At 45.3% G+C, this 16,985-nt stretch overlaps 1 protein-coding gene across 2 annotated transcripts in view; it reads right to left on the bottom strand.

Annotated features, from left to right (window-relative positions):
• Positions 1–1,631: 1,631 nt before the first annotated feature.
• SLC25A40 (solute carrier family 25 member 40) overlaps positions 1,632–16,985 on the bottom strand; it is a 57,289-nt gene continuing 41,935 nt past the window's right edge. For both annotated transcript variants that reach the window (XM_088478628.1, XM_088478629.1), the window contains exons 7-11: positions 16,461–16,634; positions 15,200–15,309; positions 11,446–11,527; positions 11,253–11,333; positions 1,632–4,933 (exon numbers count right to left, since the gene is read on the bottom strand). In XM_088478628.1, coding sequence (XP_088334754.1) covers positions 4,815–4,933; positions 11,253–11,333; positions 11,446–11,527; positions 15,200–15,309; positions 16,461–16,634 — 566 coding nt within the window. In that variant the 3' untranslated portion in view covers positions 1,632–4,814. The remainder of the gene's footprint in view (positions 4,934–11,252; positions 11,334–11,445; positions 11,528–15,199; positions 15,310–16,460; positions 16,635–16,985) is intronic.

Genomic DNA, 16,985 nt, shown 5'->3' with positions numbered 1-16,985 from the left:
TTCAACATGTACTTATAAGGACTTAAATATACTAACACTGGCAGGGTTTTTCAAGAACATACGCCTCTAAATCCGACAGGTACCGTGAGTCAGCTGGAGAGAAACAACATACTGTACATGATCCGATGCCATTGAGACCGACAGTTTGCAGACAATTAGGTCTAAAATGGCTAAATTGGCAGTTCAAATTGTACAGTGTGTGGGCACCTATTCAGGGTATTTATCCTGTAGTATACTGCACAGATTAGGGTGGTGGTGGTATGTGTGTGTGAGGGGGGGGTTGGGGAACTATCCCCCTGGCCCCTTGGAGGCCGCCTGTAACATGGCACACCCAGTATATTAATTACTTAGCTTCTGAGTTAAGCAGAGATTACAGTCTCTACCTTATAAGTGCTGTAATATAAACTTCTATTTGGAAGCTGACATAATAAGCTTGTTACATAGCAGACTCTCTCAAGGTAGAACAGGGGGTGAGCAGCGGGTATTTTGTGTTTGGATAATTGCATAGGACACCAGCCCCCACATCCCCAGTAGCAGGTTCACTCCAACAATGATACTTAACCTCTCAATGAACTGGGATCACTGCTTTCCCCTGCTCTGTATAGAGGTCTCTGAGCAGGGACGGTGTGTTTACTAGAAAGTTCAATGAACCCTCTTATAAAGGCCACTGAAGCTGTGGTGACTGCAGGTAACAACTGGCACATAACAAGCGTCACTGTATTCCTCTATAATCTTTGTGACCAGTCTGTCGCTGTTTCTTTTTTTTTTTTTTCTTGTTTGATGAGAATAATTTTTGTCTGTTGACACACTATAATGTACACAGGATATACACAGGACAGTGTAACACAATCTACAGCCGCAACCATCCGGCCTTTACCTGACAATACTGCACTATAATGTACACAGGATATACACAGGACAGTGTAACACAATCTTCAGCCGCAACCATCCGGCCTTTACCTGACAATACTGCACTATGAACTGTACTGACGCAGCCAGTCTGTGGCCAGAAGCAGACTGCATCCTTTTACTTCACTAGGAACTAGCGACAGGAACTAGAGACCAGGGAGGCCTATATATATATATATATATATATATATATATATATATATATATATATAATGCCCATTATACATAACCAAATGACATAGTGATCTGGGTATTACTTTTCCATAAAGGATGATGGGATCAGTACTGGTTCAGCCCACAAAGTGCAAAAACCATCTGTTGTGCAGTGCACCAAGCAGTGAGGAAGTGGCCCATAGCAACCAATCAGCAGGGATGTAGTTAATAGACCGGCGGACTAAATTCCGCCGGTCTATATCCCGACACCAGAAGATCGGCAAGGGACAGAAGATAGGCATCGAAATACAGACACCCATCTTCATCCCGATGCTGGACCGATCGAGGTGAGTCCGGCCGTCCCTAGCACTTAGCTGCGGGAAGGGGGGGTTAGGTTTAGGCAACCCCCAGGGGAGGGTTAGGCTAGGGGAAGGGGGGTTAGGCGCCGCTGGGGGGAGGTTAGAGTGCAAGGGAGGGGGGCTAGGTTTAGGCACCCCTGGGGGGGGACTTAGGGTTAGGCACCACCCCGGGAGTTTAGGGTTAGGCACCCCTAAGGGAGGGTTGGGGTGGGGGGGGGGGGGGGTTAGGTGACTTACCTGCTGCTGTCGGGATTTCCTCCTGTTGTGCTGACGCTGTTGGGATTACAACCGCCAGCATTTCAATCCCATTCCAATCAGCAACTACCTATCATTTTCTAGAATGTACTTGATAAATGCTACATTAAAGCGGATTGGTTGCTATGGGTAACTGCTCCACTCTCTTTGCTGCTTGATAGATCAACCTCTTTGTCCAGACGGGAGTATTGACCTACACAAGTGTGCCTAGATGGCCAATAAGATGTATGATGCGTGGTGTAAGGCATGTGCGTAGATGTATGATGCGTGGTGTAAGGCATGTGCGTAGATGTATGATGCGTGGTGTAAGGCATGTGCGTAGATGTATGATGCGTGGTGTAAGGCATGTGTGTAGATGTGTGATGTGTGGTGTAAGGCATGTGTGTAGATGTGTGATGTGTGGTGTAAGGCATGTGTGTAGATGTGTGATGTGTGGTGTAAGGCATGTGTGTAGATGTATGATGTGTGGTGTAAGGCATGTGTGTAGATGTATGATGTGTGGTGTAAGGCATGTGTGTAGATGTATGATGTGTGGTGTAAGGCATGTGTGCAGAGCAAATGGAAGGTTGCACCTAGTTGTCCAGAGCAGCACAAAAAACACAATGTCCTTAGCGGTGATAGATAACTGAAATGAGATAAGGGGGGTGCACAGGCCGTTCCGTGTCATCTCCACTCTGCAAAAGGACTGACGGTTTTGTGATCTTGTCCTATACTCTTAGTAGGAGCCGTTGTGCTCCCGCCATGTTGATATTCGGCAGAGCAATACAACACTCTGACCCAGACTATAAAAAGCTCCATACGATAAGGACAGTCCCGATGTTCTATCACTCTCATGATGAATTTCAGCCATAAATGAAATAAAATTGAGTCATTTTTGGAGAGGAACAGAAGCACTTATAATAATGAAAGAGGGGGCAGAAGGCAGAATTTCGATGTGATATTTACACAGTCAGCCTCTGGACACGTACCCACCGCACACCTGGCAGAGCTTCTATTTGGCAAAGGAGTCTTCTGGGGGCAGACTGGGGCACGCCATGTGTGCCATGCGGACTGCTGCAGAGCAAAAGGGATTGCAACGTGCCACTGTGATTAATGGAGAGGCTCACTCTAGGGACTCAATGTAATAGCCCGCGATTTTAGAGGGGCGGCGTGATTCTGGCGAGATGGTTACTAGATTTAAATCGGCAATTAGTTTAAAAGTCAAACCAACCTAGTTTTGCCTTTAAACTAACAGTTGCTTTAAATCTGGAAATCGCGTGCTATAACATTTGGCCCTGGAGGCGGGTATCCACTACCCGATTGAACAATAACGACATCGTTATCGTTCAATCACTTGTTAATCAGGCACAAATCGGGCAGGTTAATGTCGAAAATGACCAGTGATGCGCGCTCCCGCTGGTCGTTTTTGACATCTGTCATCGCCCAAACATGCCGGTCAATCTGCCCATAACGACTGATTGTCCTTGTTCAGGAATGAGGGAGGGTGCCTATACTGAGCGACTGAACGTTCAATGTAGGCACAGCACAGACTGTGAAACGACTGCACGCTTACAATGTGATAATCGTTCAATCGTTTCACAGTCTGCTGGTGGATACGCACCATAGGACTGCTCTCCTGACCAATGGTTTTCCTCTGAACTGTGGCAATACAAAGACAGATTACTTCTGAAGTGTGCAGGACACCCTTGTTTACCAGTAGTCTTTATTATGTATTGTGAGCATACCCAGAATTTTAAATGAAGATATTATTTAATCATAATATGACCTGAATGCAGTGCTCCTTGGTTACTTTACAACGGGTTCCAGTCAACAGATCTACAGTAAAAAAGTGGACAATGTCTAGACAGACACCAAATGGTAGACAGTGACAAAAGGTCAACATGGTTGAAGACAGATAGGTACAAAAGGTTGACGGGGTCAAAGGGTCGACATTGAAATGATCGACACAAAAATAGTCACTTTTTTTTTTTTATAGGGTTAGACACTTACAGGAGGTTTAGGGTCTAGGAGGGATGATTAGGGTTAGGCACTTACCGGAGGGTTAGGCTCTAGGATGGATGATTAGGAACTTACCGGAGGGTTAGGGTTAGGCACTTAACGGAGGGTCAGGCACTTACCCCAATGGTTAGAGTTACACACCAGGAGGGAGGGTTAGGGTGAAGATTAGGGTTAGAAAAAAAAAAGGTCGATCATTTTTGTATCGTCCATTTCAATGTCGACCTTTGTACATGTATATCTCCATCCATGTCGACCTTTTCTGTTTCGACCTTTTTACTATAATTCTTTTATACCAAACCCCTTTGGAACGGGCCGCTTTATACAAAGGAAGCAGTTACTAGGGGATCAGTATCAGAGGCGTGATACATTTACCTAAATAGGACATAGAATGGGTATCACCTCAGTGATGATGCTAGCTCCTAGTGACTTATGTGACCATTGATTTCACATACGAAATAGAGCAGATTGTTTCTACAGAGAAGAAATTGCTGTTTGGTTATGTTTCCCCATCTGGCAGATAATAACCACAGAGTAATCACAACTGTTACTCTGGTGCCAATAACATGTACTGCGTACAGAATCTCCCATTCAGGTCTCTAAAGAAAGAAATCCAAAGTATTTGTTTTATGTGACAGTAAATGGGGGAAATGATGGGTTCTTGTTCTCGAAATAGAATTTAAATTGAAAAAATTGCAAACAAAATGTACATAGACAGGATTACAGATGGAATGCCAGAGTAAGGCGTAGAAATCTCCCAAGAAACACATATGCAAATAAATGTAATATATAAACTATTTTATATTATGGGAATATAACCTGAACTGACCTAGAGCGGACCATTACCTACACATACTGTAGTAGGGTGCGGTTTTGTGTGCGGAACCAATATTCATGATAATGCAGATTATCCATGCACTGGGAACCAGAGGCACCACTGAGGCACGAGGTAGTGCGGGGTCTTTGAATCACTCACCAATCTCGGCCAGTGCAGATGTGTGTTTTATGCATCATACCACAGCCATGTACTCACTTAGAACATCTGGCATAACATGGGTGGTAGAAGCTAGGTGCATGCATGTACAAGTCACTGTAAACCAGAACATGATTCGCGGACATTTCTTGCTTGAACGCTGACCACGATCACAACGTTTTCAGCTGTTGTTCATTATTTAACTTTCGAAAAAATGATTTCCCAAATTCATAACTGCTGATCATTATGGCACAAGCTGGTGCGATTTTGATTAAACGAGGAAAAAAACCTGGAAAGGGGAAAAGATCAGCAGACGTTATTAGGCATTAGTAATTCAGCGTAATCTTCCAGATTTATTTTACTTTACTATGTTCTTTCTGTACGATTCAAATGGTCTGGAAGTGTCCTAGAGCACAGGTTCTCAAACTCGGTCCTCAGGACCCCCAAACAGTGCATGTTTTGCAGGTCTCACAGAACCACAAGTGAAATAATTAGCTCCACCTGTGGAACATTTTAAAATGTGTCAGTGAGTAATGAATACACCTGTGCACCTGCTGGGTGACCTGGAAAACGTGAACTGTGTGGTGTCCTGAGGACCGAGTTTGAGAACCTCTGTCCTAGAGGAACACATCACAGTACGTGACTTATTCACTATAATAGGACATACAACGAATGACGTTGGCCGTAAAAAGGTGGAAATTATGGAAAAAATAAATACATTTCCTGGACATTATTTCTGAATTTCTCAAGATTTTATATAAAGGGCTAGTGACGGGAGAAATGTTTATTTTGCCAACACAATCGGCTTGCATGAAAAGGGAACGGATTTACTGTATAGCAATAGTTTCACTACACTGTATGTCTGGCTTTCCTGGTGTTAGAATAATAGGCCATAATCATCAAATGTTACCTTATGTAAGTGCGCTTAACCCTTCCATTAATAAAGATACTGCTTAACGCATCTATCCGCATGTGCAATTCATAGCAAAGTAACAGGAGCTGACTGGTCTACAAATGATTCACATGTATCCAGAATGGGTTTATGCAAATGGCTACGCTGCAACTAGTTTGGTTGTTGTGTGCGATCAACGGAGCCCGACACATTAAAGAACAACAGAAAAGACAACTATACTGCAGATCATCCGTGTGAGTTATAGAAGAGATGTTGCCCATAGCAACCAATCAGATTCTACTTAACATTTAACTAGTACCTTCTAGCAGATAATAGCTAGAATCTGATTGGTTGCTATGGGCAACATCTCCACTTCTAAAACTCACTTCTACAAACTCTCACTTGAGTAAATTTACCCCTAATGCTCAAAAGCAAATTGAAAACGTATGACAAAAATGTCTTCGTTTTCATTTTATTCATTTTCCCAGTATGAGAATGAGCCCCTTATGGTACAGAAACCCCAAACAATCTAATGGAGCCTCTTAGAGTGAGACTCTTAGAGGCGTATTCAATATGAGCCGAGATACTTTTTCGCGGCACAGACTTTCTGCCTACTTCGCCTGTTCTGCAGGTGGAAAAGTATCGCGGCCGTCCTTGCTTTACCCCATATTCAATATGGAAGTACGAGAAGACGGGACCCGGCGAAACTGAAATAGGAGGAAAGTACTGTCATTTTTGTGGAAATCAGCCCGACACCCCCAAAAGATGCTCTGACATGGGGGTTAGCTATGGTTACCCCCGATTTAGCTTGCTGAAGGTATTTGGTGATTTTAAACGGGCTCAATAGCTGTTAAATAGCGTTTTTCTATAAGTGGTGCAGAATAGTATTTAGGAGCTTTTTTTCCAGAAAATAACTTATCCCAGCAAATTTGGGGTACTTGAAAATGGGGGTCAGCATATTTAAAAGTTGCTAAAGTGAAGTTGAAAAATCGTGAAAAAAACACCTGCCGCAAGCACCTGCAAACAACAAAACACCTGGGGCATACTTGGGGACCCCCCAGAGTCAAGTTCGCTAGTTTTTAAGTTTTTACCCCCAATTTTTGTTTTTTTCGCCCCCTTTTCAAAGTCATTTTTTTGGGTGTCCTTAAGTATTTGTTTTAATTTTTTTGACATACATTACCTCTGGGGGACTGTCTGAAGGCTGCACAGGGGTTCCCACAACATTGTACCCCAAAACCCCGATTCGGCACTTTTTTCCGCCTCCCATTCATAGGCGAAACTTTTTTGCCTATTACATTGCATTGACTTTCCGCCTAAGCGGAAAGTCTTTCAAACTGAATACGGGGTAAAAGTAAAACAGGCGAAAATGACGTCATCGGCGAAAAGTTTCTGCCAAAAACACGCGGAAACTGACTTTTCGCCTCAAATTGAATACGGCCCTTAGAATGTCCTGTTAAGCAGCTGCAAGAAACACTGAGGGGGGCAGATGTATAAAATCTTGGAGAGAGATAAAAGTACCAACCAATCAGCTTCTAGCTGCCATGTTACAGGCTGTGTTTGGGAAAAAGACAGAAGCTGATTGGTGTTTTACTTTCACTCTCTCCAAGGTTTGATACATCTGTCCCCGAGTAACAAATCTTAGGATAAGTGTACAGCGCAATGAGCAGAGGATTTAGTGATGAGATCGCATTGGATGGCGCTAGATTGAGGATGGATTTATAACTCAAAGACGATACATTGAATTTTATTATCTGAGGTAAAGGGAGCCAGCGCAATGATTGGCAGAGAGGAGTAGCACATGTGGGTAAGCTGGCCTGTGGTGTGGGGTATTACAGTGGGGGACGGTCTGTGGACAGAAAGGCCAATCAGCATGAGTTACAGTGGTTACACTCAGAGGCATCACTAGGGCTGGTGTCACCCGGTGCTATAACTCATGGTGACACCCCCCCTCCAAAAAAAAAAAAAAATTGTATGCAGCTCCACGAACTCTCCCCAAATACCAGTCCAGCAATCACATTTACACAATGACCCCAGTAGTGGTGCCCCGTAGATTGCAGTGACCGCCAGATAATACAGAGAGCGTCGTAGTAACCGCCAGATAATGTAGAGAGTCACAGTGAATGCCAGATAATGCAGAGACCATCATTGACCATCATATAACACATAATATGAATACACCCCTTATACACACAGAAACACAATAATTATACCCACGCACATACATTAATCACCATCCCCAGCATAGACAGTATTACCTCCCCAAGTTAAAAACAAATACACCCTCCCCCATTGAATAAGTATACCATCCCCCTAGGTCTGATGGGCAATGTCGCTGACGAAGCGTGGGAGCAACCCTCGTCAGTGACATAGCGGGTACACACTGGCCGATATGCCCGATATGTACAGATCTTCTAGTGTGTACCTGGCATTAGGTTTAGGGAGGGGAGGTTAGATTTAGGCACCAGGGGGGAGGGTTAGGCACTAGGTGGGGAGGGATAGGGTTATGCACTAGAGGTGAAAGGGTTAGGCACTAGACGAGAGGGTTAGGGTTAGGCACTAGGGGAGAGGATTAGGGATAGGCACTAGGGGAGAGTATTAAGGTGTGGGGAGGGGGAGGTTAGGGTTAGACACTAGGAGGGGAGGGTTAGGGTTATGCACTAGAGGTGAGAGGGTTAGGGTTAGGCGCTAGGAGAGAGCGTTAGGGGGTGCGGGGAGGGGGAGGTTAGGGTTAGGCACAAGGAGGGGAGGGTTAGGCACTAGGAGGGGAGGGTTAGGGTGCAGGGAGGGGGAGGTTAGGTTTAGGCACTGGGGAGGGAGGGTTAGGGGTTATGGTTAGGGGTATGGAGAGGGGGAGGGTTAGGCACTGGGGGGGTTAGGGATAGGCACTAGGGGGGAGGTTTAGGGTGCGTGGAGGGGGAGGTTAGGTTTAGGCACTGGGGAGGGATGGTTGGGGGTAGGGAGAGGGTTAGGATACCGACTGACAGGTGTAGGTATCCTAACCCTGTTGGGATGCCGGCGTTGGGATTTTGACCACCAGGATCCTGAACGTTGGCATCCCTTACCCATCCCAAAGGAAATGCTAGGTTAGGTAAGCAAGACATAGTGATTGGGAAAGGGAATGAAAACAGAACTCTGCACAGACCAGGCAGTAAAGACCATGCCAGTAAGCCATGAAGTTTATATAAAAAAAAAAATAACTGACAATATTTCTCCTCCAGAAGCAATTACAGAGATTTAGTTTAGTTAACTTGGTAAAACAATTCATCACTAAATAGGAGATAAAGGACAGGGACAACACAGCCCCTGCAGGCACAGGTCTAACATAACGAACACACACACACAATAACAGGTAATGCCCCCCCTCCTCCCTCATTGAATTATTTACATCCCATTACACCTACTGTATAGCTGTTGCTGACTGAGAGGTCAGAGGGTCACGCTGGGAAGAAGCAGGGACCGTGTACAAACTACGAGTCAGTATTCAAGTGTAATCAACAGTGTCTGAATACACTTGAACACTGGAAAAATGTTTTGTAGACTGTCCCTGCTTGTTCCCAGCGTGACGATCTATCAGACAGCAGCGAGGAGCAGAAGCTCGGCTGCCATCCATCCACCCCAGCGGCTTCAGCCAGGCTGATCAGTAATCAGCCCCCTGCCTCTAGCACTCGCACCCCCGCCCCACATGGAGGGGGTGCGAGTGCTGAGCTCCTAATGCAGTCCCCTAATTTGGACTGCATTAGGAGCTCAGCCGCACTTACTGTATAGAAGGCTGCCGCTGGCTGTCTCAGTGTGACAGGCGCAGCGGCAGCCGGCAGAAGCAAAAACTGTCTCAGCAGCTGCTGCAGGGAGAGCGCCTCTCCAGCCTGGCGTCTCCCTGCAGTGCAGGACCTGCTGAGCGGGGGGCGGGGATGAGTCGGATTTTGGTGTCGCCCCCTTGGAGGGTGACACCCGGTGCGGCCCGCACCCACCGCACCCCCCTTGTGACGCCACTGGTTACACTGACATGTAAGATCTTGGTGGTGCTGTGTATCATACCATAAAGTGGTGTATTTTGCCGATATAAGGGTTGATGTAGCAAGCAGTGTTAAGAGTGGAGAGGTATACCAGTGGAGAAGTTGCAACCACTCAGCTTTGAAGTAGGATTTATCAAGCACATTCTATAAAATAAGAGGTACAGATGCGTCCACATAAATCTATTCGCCGTGCGCTGCAAGTCGTGTTACTCATAACGCGTGAGCGCTGTGCGACTTGGTAGTAACCATAGATTTCACGTGCGACTTTTTCCCTTAAGAGTCTTAATTGCAAAGCGATGTGAATAGGAGCTTATGCTGATTGAAATGAGATGCAGCATGCCTATATTCTGTGTGCGATTTCGGTTATATCTGCATGCGGAATGCTAAGGAACAGTGGCCCTCATTCAGACCCACTCGCGAGCGGCTGTCCGCTCGCAAGTGGGTCGATGGTCTGCACTGCGCATGCGCACGATGGAGGGAGCTCCGTCGTGCGCATGCGCGAGACGCGACGAGCTAAGGACTTTCCTTCGCTCGGAGTGTCTCATCAAAGGGGGCGTGCTGTCGATGTTGACTGACAGCACGCCCCCTTTGGTGGGCGTGCCGGGGGCGTGCCTGCCAGATGGAGGCGTTCCCAAGGGAACGCCTACTGTCTGAAGCCGGCCCCACTGACATCACTAGTGATGTCAGTGGGAGGGATTTTGGCTCTGATAGAGCCAATATCACTCCTGGCCTTGCGGTTGAAAAACTCAACCGCAGGCTTTTGCTCGCAATTTCGATGGTCGCGATGGTCAAGACCATCGCAACCATCATCCTGCACGCTCGTATATGCTGTGGGTGGTGACCCACAGCTATACGAGCGTCCAGGAGGCCGCTCCATATTAATGGAGGTGGGTCCTGATTCAGAGCGAGCGCTCTGGTCAGAGCGTCCGGCTCTGAATCAGGGCCAGTGTCAGCAGCTGTTACGCTGTAATGTAGCATTATGCATGCAGACACACTCGCAGTCACATACAGAATATAGGCATGCCGCATCTCATTTTATTCAGCATAAGCTGCTTGTGCATCCTATTCACATCGCTTTGGGAATAAGACACATTTTAAAAGGGAAAAAGTTGCACATATAGACACTTGGTGCTACAGAGTCTCGTCGCGGCATGGCGTGACTAGAAAGGCTGTTTAACGCGAAAGGAGGCTAGATGTAAGTGAACACATCTGTCAGAGCCGATTGGTTGCTATGGACAACTTCTCCACTGGTCCACTCCTCAATGCTTTTTACTGCTTGATACATAAACCCCCTAATTTGTATAAGATGTGATGATTAGGTACCAACAGTGATTGAAAATTTGGGAACATGAGTAGCATGAAATGAGGGAAATATAACCAGTTTTGTGGAGGTAGTATTCACTTTAGAATACCACCTCTTTTTCTTGCATGTGATATTTAATCTAGATCATATGTATGGGTGCAGTATATAATATGTAAAGAATTGAACTGCTCTTGTGCGGGTTCTAAATCCCTTTTTTCTTCATAACCAGTTTTGTGTAAGCGGAGTTCAGTTGGAGATGGTGGTGGGAAACCCAAGCGAACACAGATAAGAAATCACCAGACAACAAGGAAGGGTTGAGCCGGGCAGTAGGCAGATAAATATGAGAACTGGCAGTATAGTAAGGTTGGCAGACTGACCAAACAGCAATAATGCAACTTACCAGCAAAGAGACCCCGGAACCCATTCTCAGACAGAATTGAAGACATTATCTTCCATGTTGAGCTAGATCTTTTCTGTGAATCTAAAGAACGAACATGAGAAAATAAAATACATCACACTTAAAACACATACTGTATGTCCACCATTAAACATGGACAGATTTTCTTGATGGCAAGAAGGATTCGGATGCTTACCGTTTAACACCTCAAGTACTCCGAGTTTAATTTGTCTTCGTGTTTTCACAACATCAAATGGCAAAGTTACTATAGCAGCAATCTGTAATATGCAAAACAGTCTCATCATCCAGGACTTCACCGGCCACAACCCCATCATACACAAACCAGAGCCCTATCACCCACCATCCAGAGTCTCATCATCCAACATCCAGAGTCTCATCATCCAACATCCAGAGTCTCATCACCTGTAGCCCAACAACTAGAGCCCAATCACACAACATCCAGAGTCACACCATCACCCAGAACCCAACCATTCACCATCTCATGCATAACCATTCAGAGCCCCATCACCCACCATTTAGAGCCCTATACCTATAGCGGGATGTAGTCATGTGACCGGCGGCCGCAAGGTCATCGGTCACAATCCCGACAGCAGAAAGCCAGCTAGAGATTTATGATAGGTATCGAAATACCGACGCCTATCATAATCCCGATGCTGGAATGCCGAGGATGCCATCACGACCGAAGGGAAGTCCGGGGGGCCCTTAGCATTAGCCACGGGTGGGCTTGGATGGTTAGGATTAGGGAGTCTAGTGGGGTTAGGGTTATGCACCCCTAGGGGGGAGGGTCAGGGCTAGGTACCCCCTCTGGGAGGGTTATGGAGCGGTAAGGGGGGTGGGTTAGGCACCACCGGGGGTAGGTTAGGATTAGGCACCACTAAGGGAGGGGAGGTTAGGGTACTTACCTGCCCTTGTCGGGAACTTGATCCTGTCAGACATCCGCTGTCGGGATTTGAACCGGCGCTGCCATTCCCCTATAGCCCCACCATCTAGAGGCCATCCAATATACACCACCATCCAATATACAGAACCCCATGATCTACCATCCATAGCCCTATCACCTATAACCTTACCACCCAGAGCCGCACCATCCAGAGTCTCACCAACCAGAACCCCACCACCATAGCCCCACAATCCACTATCCAGAGCCTCACCATCCACCATGCAGAGCCCCACTAGTCACTATCCAGAGCCTTACCACCTAGAGCTCCACCAGTCAATATCCAGAGCCTTACCCCTCAGAACCCCATCATTCAGAGCTGCACTCCACCACCCAGTACTCTGGATGGTGAAGCTTTGAATAGTTGATGGCAGCAGAGTCCCATTATCCACCATACAGAGCACAACACTAAGAGCCCCATCATACAGAGCCAGCAACAAGAGAACCTTTCCTCTAGTACTGGTGTAAATATATAACATAAAATATAGATGTTTCATTAAAATGTATTTTTGATTGTTCCACCTCAAACAAGAACTGCGATAGTTTATTCCTGAACCAGTGGAACATTGCTTTCTACTCTGGAACACTGCATAAGCTTTTAAAAAAAAGATTAAATGATGTATAAAAAAAGGTCACTGCAAGGAATTTGTGGTGGAGCCTGTGCGCTATTTCCTTTGTTGTTCCATTAACAGCTTGATGATCAATGCCATATTTATTTAAAAGTCCAACTCACTGACTTTAAATCAATAATTAACCTGGCTTGCTATCAGCAACGTAAGTTAACCATACATCAGACTAACAATATATCAACAGGTGTGCAGTCCAATTTCACTAGTACAAATACAATTATATTATTGAGTCTGCACTGTTAATGACTATTACTACTACTGTTAATGACTACTACTACATCATCCCCAGTGCCTGTGTGAGCCCTGCATTGGTACTACTGATCAAGAACTCCTGCTGTGTCTGTTAAATGACCTTGATTTTATAACTTACTCAGCACTTTACAAGCCACCGCCCATGCTAGGTACAGCCCACCTCCATTCAAGTTTAGAAATGCCAGTATTACAGATGTCTCCTCCTACATCTAGCCTCGAAGCGTGACGCAGTGCGACTTGTCTGGCGTGAGTGTGCCACCAGATCTCGTGCTACTCTGCTAGTGCCAAGCGTCTTTTTTGTACTGAAAATGCGTCTAAGTTGCAATGTGATGTGAATAGGACACTTGTATATCTGAGTGTGACTGTAATCTGTATATGAACCACAACGGAACTTGGAATGAAAAAAGCTGCGGCTGCTGCATTGTGGCACTTCGTATACAGATTCAGAGACAGTCACACACACATATACAGGTGTTGCATATCAAATTTATCAGCACAGTCTGCTGCTGCGTCCTAGTTGCATCACATTGCGACTTAGACGCATTTTCCTCAAAACAAAAAGTGAAGAAAAGTTGATCGGCACTAGCAGAGTCTCATGGTACCAGGCGCGCCAGGAGGGGGCTTTTAGCGCGCCTGTAGTAAACATGTATAAGGACACATCTGTATGTTGGAGTTTTGAAATCTGTCCGTGTTATGTTCAGTCATCAAACTAACTTTTGGATTATTATGTGACGACTGTCGAGATTGTTTCAATCCTGGTCATTGTTTAGTATTGTGGACATATGAGACATGTTGTGCGTCACCATTTATTACAGTATATGTGTAAGTGTAGTCTACAGCTGACCAGAAAAGTCTTTTATACCACTAATATGGAAGTACGACCTATTCGCAAAATGTTACCATCTGTCACAAGGTTCTAAGCCTAAGCAGGGATATTTATTGTACTGAATTGGTGGTCTCATCGTCTATTACTGAGCTGCTAACATAGTAACTGCTTGTGTTATGGTGCGTACACACTACACGATATGCTCCCTGAGCGATATTGTCTAGTGTGTCGTTCATGACATTGAGCACAGCCGCTGAACGATATCATTAACGATATCGTTCAGTGCCGGGCTCTCTCCCCCCATTCCCTGACATGCAGCAACCTGACGAGATAGTCAGGTTGGCCTGCATGTCAGCCTGATGAACGATGATGACGAACGACCCGCGGGAACGCGCGTCGTCGTTATCGTTCATCGTTTTGGGGTTAAAAATGGACGATAAAGTGGACGACTGAACGATAACGATATCGTTATTGTTCAGTCGTCCACTTTAATCGCCCAGTGTGTACGCACCATATCACATTGTGCTATAAATGACCAATTGTTACATAATAGATTTTCTGGGCCTCAGTAATATTATTTTTAGCTTCTCGGGAATCCTTATTTTTTTACTGTTTTGTACTAAAAAGTTTTTTTTCATTTTTATTTTCTTAAAGCTCTTTTTCCCTTCTCTGGTAGGTGCAGGACAACCTCACAAATCTCCATTTCGGTTTAGGGTCCTTTACAAATCACACTTTAATAATCAGGAACTCAAAGTATAACACTGCTTTGCCTTTGGCCACAGTCATTGCCCATCTGAGTGAGCTGCAGCGTAGTCAGAATGGGCAACGGAACTGCTCTGCCAGGGCCAGGAAATCTGCGTAAGAAAAACAGACTGTGGCCCTGGAACGCCTTCAAAACTGGGGCCACCCTCCTCCCTTTTGTTAAACGGCCCTCGTCCCCGCCCCCAGAGAGCCGCAGCATGTCAGTCATGTCGCAGCTTTGGTGGCACTCTCGCAGGACCCGTTCTGCACATGCACAGGGCACGTCTTGCATATTGGTCTAGCCCACGGTCTCTGCCGTTTCTAATTGTTGATATCTTCTCCCCAAAAGCCGAGGTTGGATTCAGGTCAGTGAAACTATATACTTTGACTGACTACAAGAGGAGGTATATTAACATTATAATATAGGTGATTTCATTTTGGGATTTTAAAATGAACATAAAAAGTGAGAAGAATGAAAATTAAGCCGCAGTTCAGAGACTTACATACTAATAATTAAAAAAAAAGCATTAAATGTCCAACTTACTGAACCGGACACGGCTCCTGACACGAAACTGATGGAGAAGGTTGGTTCTGTTTTGTGGTATCTCTGGCACAGCCACTTTTTCCCAAGTTCATAATTATACCAGTACATTGCTGCAAGACAAACCACAGCTCAATGTTCTCAGAATAGTGTCAAATAAATACTTAGGGGGGGAAATAAATTCAGTGCGATGTGCGGCACATGTCCTCCTATACAGTACCTGAAACTTCGCTAGTTTTCATGTGCACCTATTTGTAAGATGATATACTAGTGATGTTGCTGGCCGAGATGTGCCGGGCCAGAGAGATGTGCCGGGCCAGAGAGATGTGCCGGGCCAGAGAGATGTGCCGGGCCAGAGAGATGTGCCGGGCCAGAGAGGCACTTTGCGGCATTCGCGTCTAATTGAATCATCCCCTTAAAGTTGGTCAGAACTGTCTGTCAGCTTAAACTGCCCAAGACCGTGAGCACCAAATCACAGGACCTTAGTCCAATTTAGCCACACATAGATGAAATTGGACATATATTTATTTGTTGCCATTGTATTACGCAGATAATAGGTGGAGATGTACTAAGCCTTGGAGAGAGATAAAGTACCAACCAATCAGCTCCTAACTGCCGTTTTTCAACACAGCCTGTAAGATGGAAGTTAGGAGCTGATTGGTTGGAACTTTGGGGTCTACGTTCTAAGTTTTGGATGGAGATAAAGTGAACGTAAATAAAGTACCAGCCAATCAGCTCCTAACTGTCATTTTTCAAAACACAGCCTGTGAACTGACAGGAGCTGAGGGGCTGGCACCTTATCTCCATCCAAGACTTCGTAAAAAGACCCCTTAGGGGTCTATTTACTAAGCCTTGGCTGGATATAAAGCAGTCGGAAACAAGGCACCTACAAATCAGATCCTAACTGTTATTTTTCAAAAAGGGATCTATTTACTAAGTTGTGTTAGGAGATAAAGTGAACGGTGATAAGGTACCAGCCAATCAGCTCCTAACTGCCATGTCATAGGCTGTGATTGAAAAATGTCAGTTAGGAGCTGTTTGGCTGGTACCATATCTCAGACAGCTTTATCTCCATCCAAGGCTTAGTAAATAGACCCCACAATCTCTTAAGGGCATCTTGCTTTAAAAATATGGGCAGACTGGCTGTAGTGTCGCTCATGCCTGCATCTTGCAGACTATTACACAAGGCCTACGGTCACTTTTGCTTGTTGTACAATTTGTTAGAACATTTTAATTCTACTTATGAGTTCAGAAATGAACCTACCAGAGAATGGGACATCTCTCAAGATAGTGGGGCCCCAGCCTTTCCATAGAGACAGCCACCCCTCTTTGGCCACAGAACTCTGGATACACAACGTCAGCTCCTTGTACGACAGAGGTCGGTACTGCATCTTGGTCCTGATCAACTCCAAGGGGCTAATCAGCGATACGGAGCCCACTGGGAAAACAAGATTATCTTTAATAAAAGACGCACACTCTGCACAAATAAAGCTGACATTCAGTGACTGATTGCATAACATGGGAGAAGAGGTGGAGGGCGGCCTGATTCATAGATCTTCTTCAGAATGATTACGTTAATTCTTTTGAGGCATGCATTTAATCAAAATGGCTGCTCCATGAAGAGCTTTTGCCATAAAATGAAAAAGCCTTGTGTTGGTAATAAACTGTGGTGTATTTTTCTTTCACAACAGTTTAGATTTCATGTGCGAACTATTGGCAGACATTTATATCATTATCAAAAGATGACTGAGTTGGGAGAACATTGATTTTCTGAGAGGAGAAACTACAG

Source organism: Taudactylus pleione, unplaced genomic scaffold, assembly GCF_031769625.1.
Source record: "Taudactylus pleione unplaced genomic scaffold, aTauple2 ptg000216l, whole genome shotgun sequence".
In the NCBI taxonomy this organism is placed as follows: Eukaryota; Metazoa; Chordata; class Amphibia; order Anura; family Myobatrachidae; genus Taudactylus; species Taudactylus pleione.
Note: the sequence above shows the minus strand (reverse complement) of the source record. Positions and strands in the feature narration are given on the sequence as shown.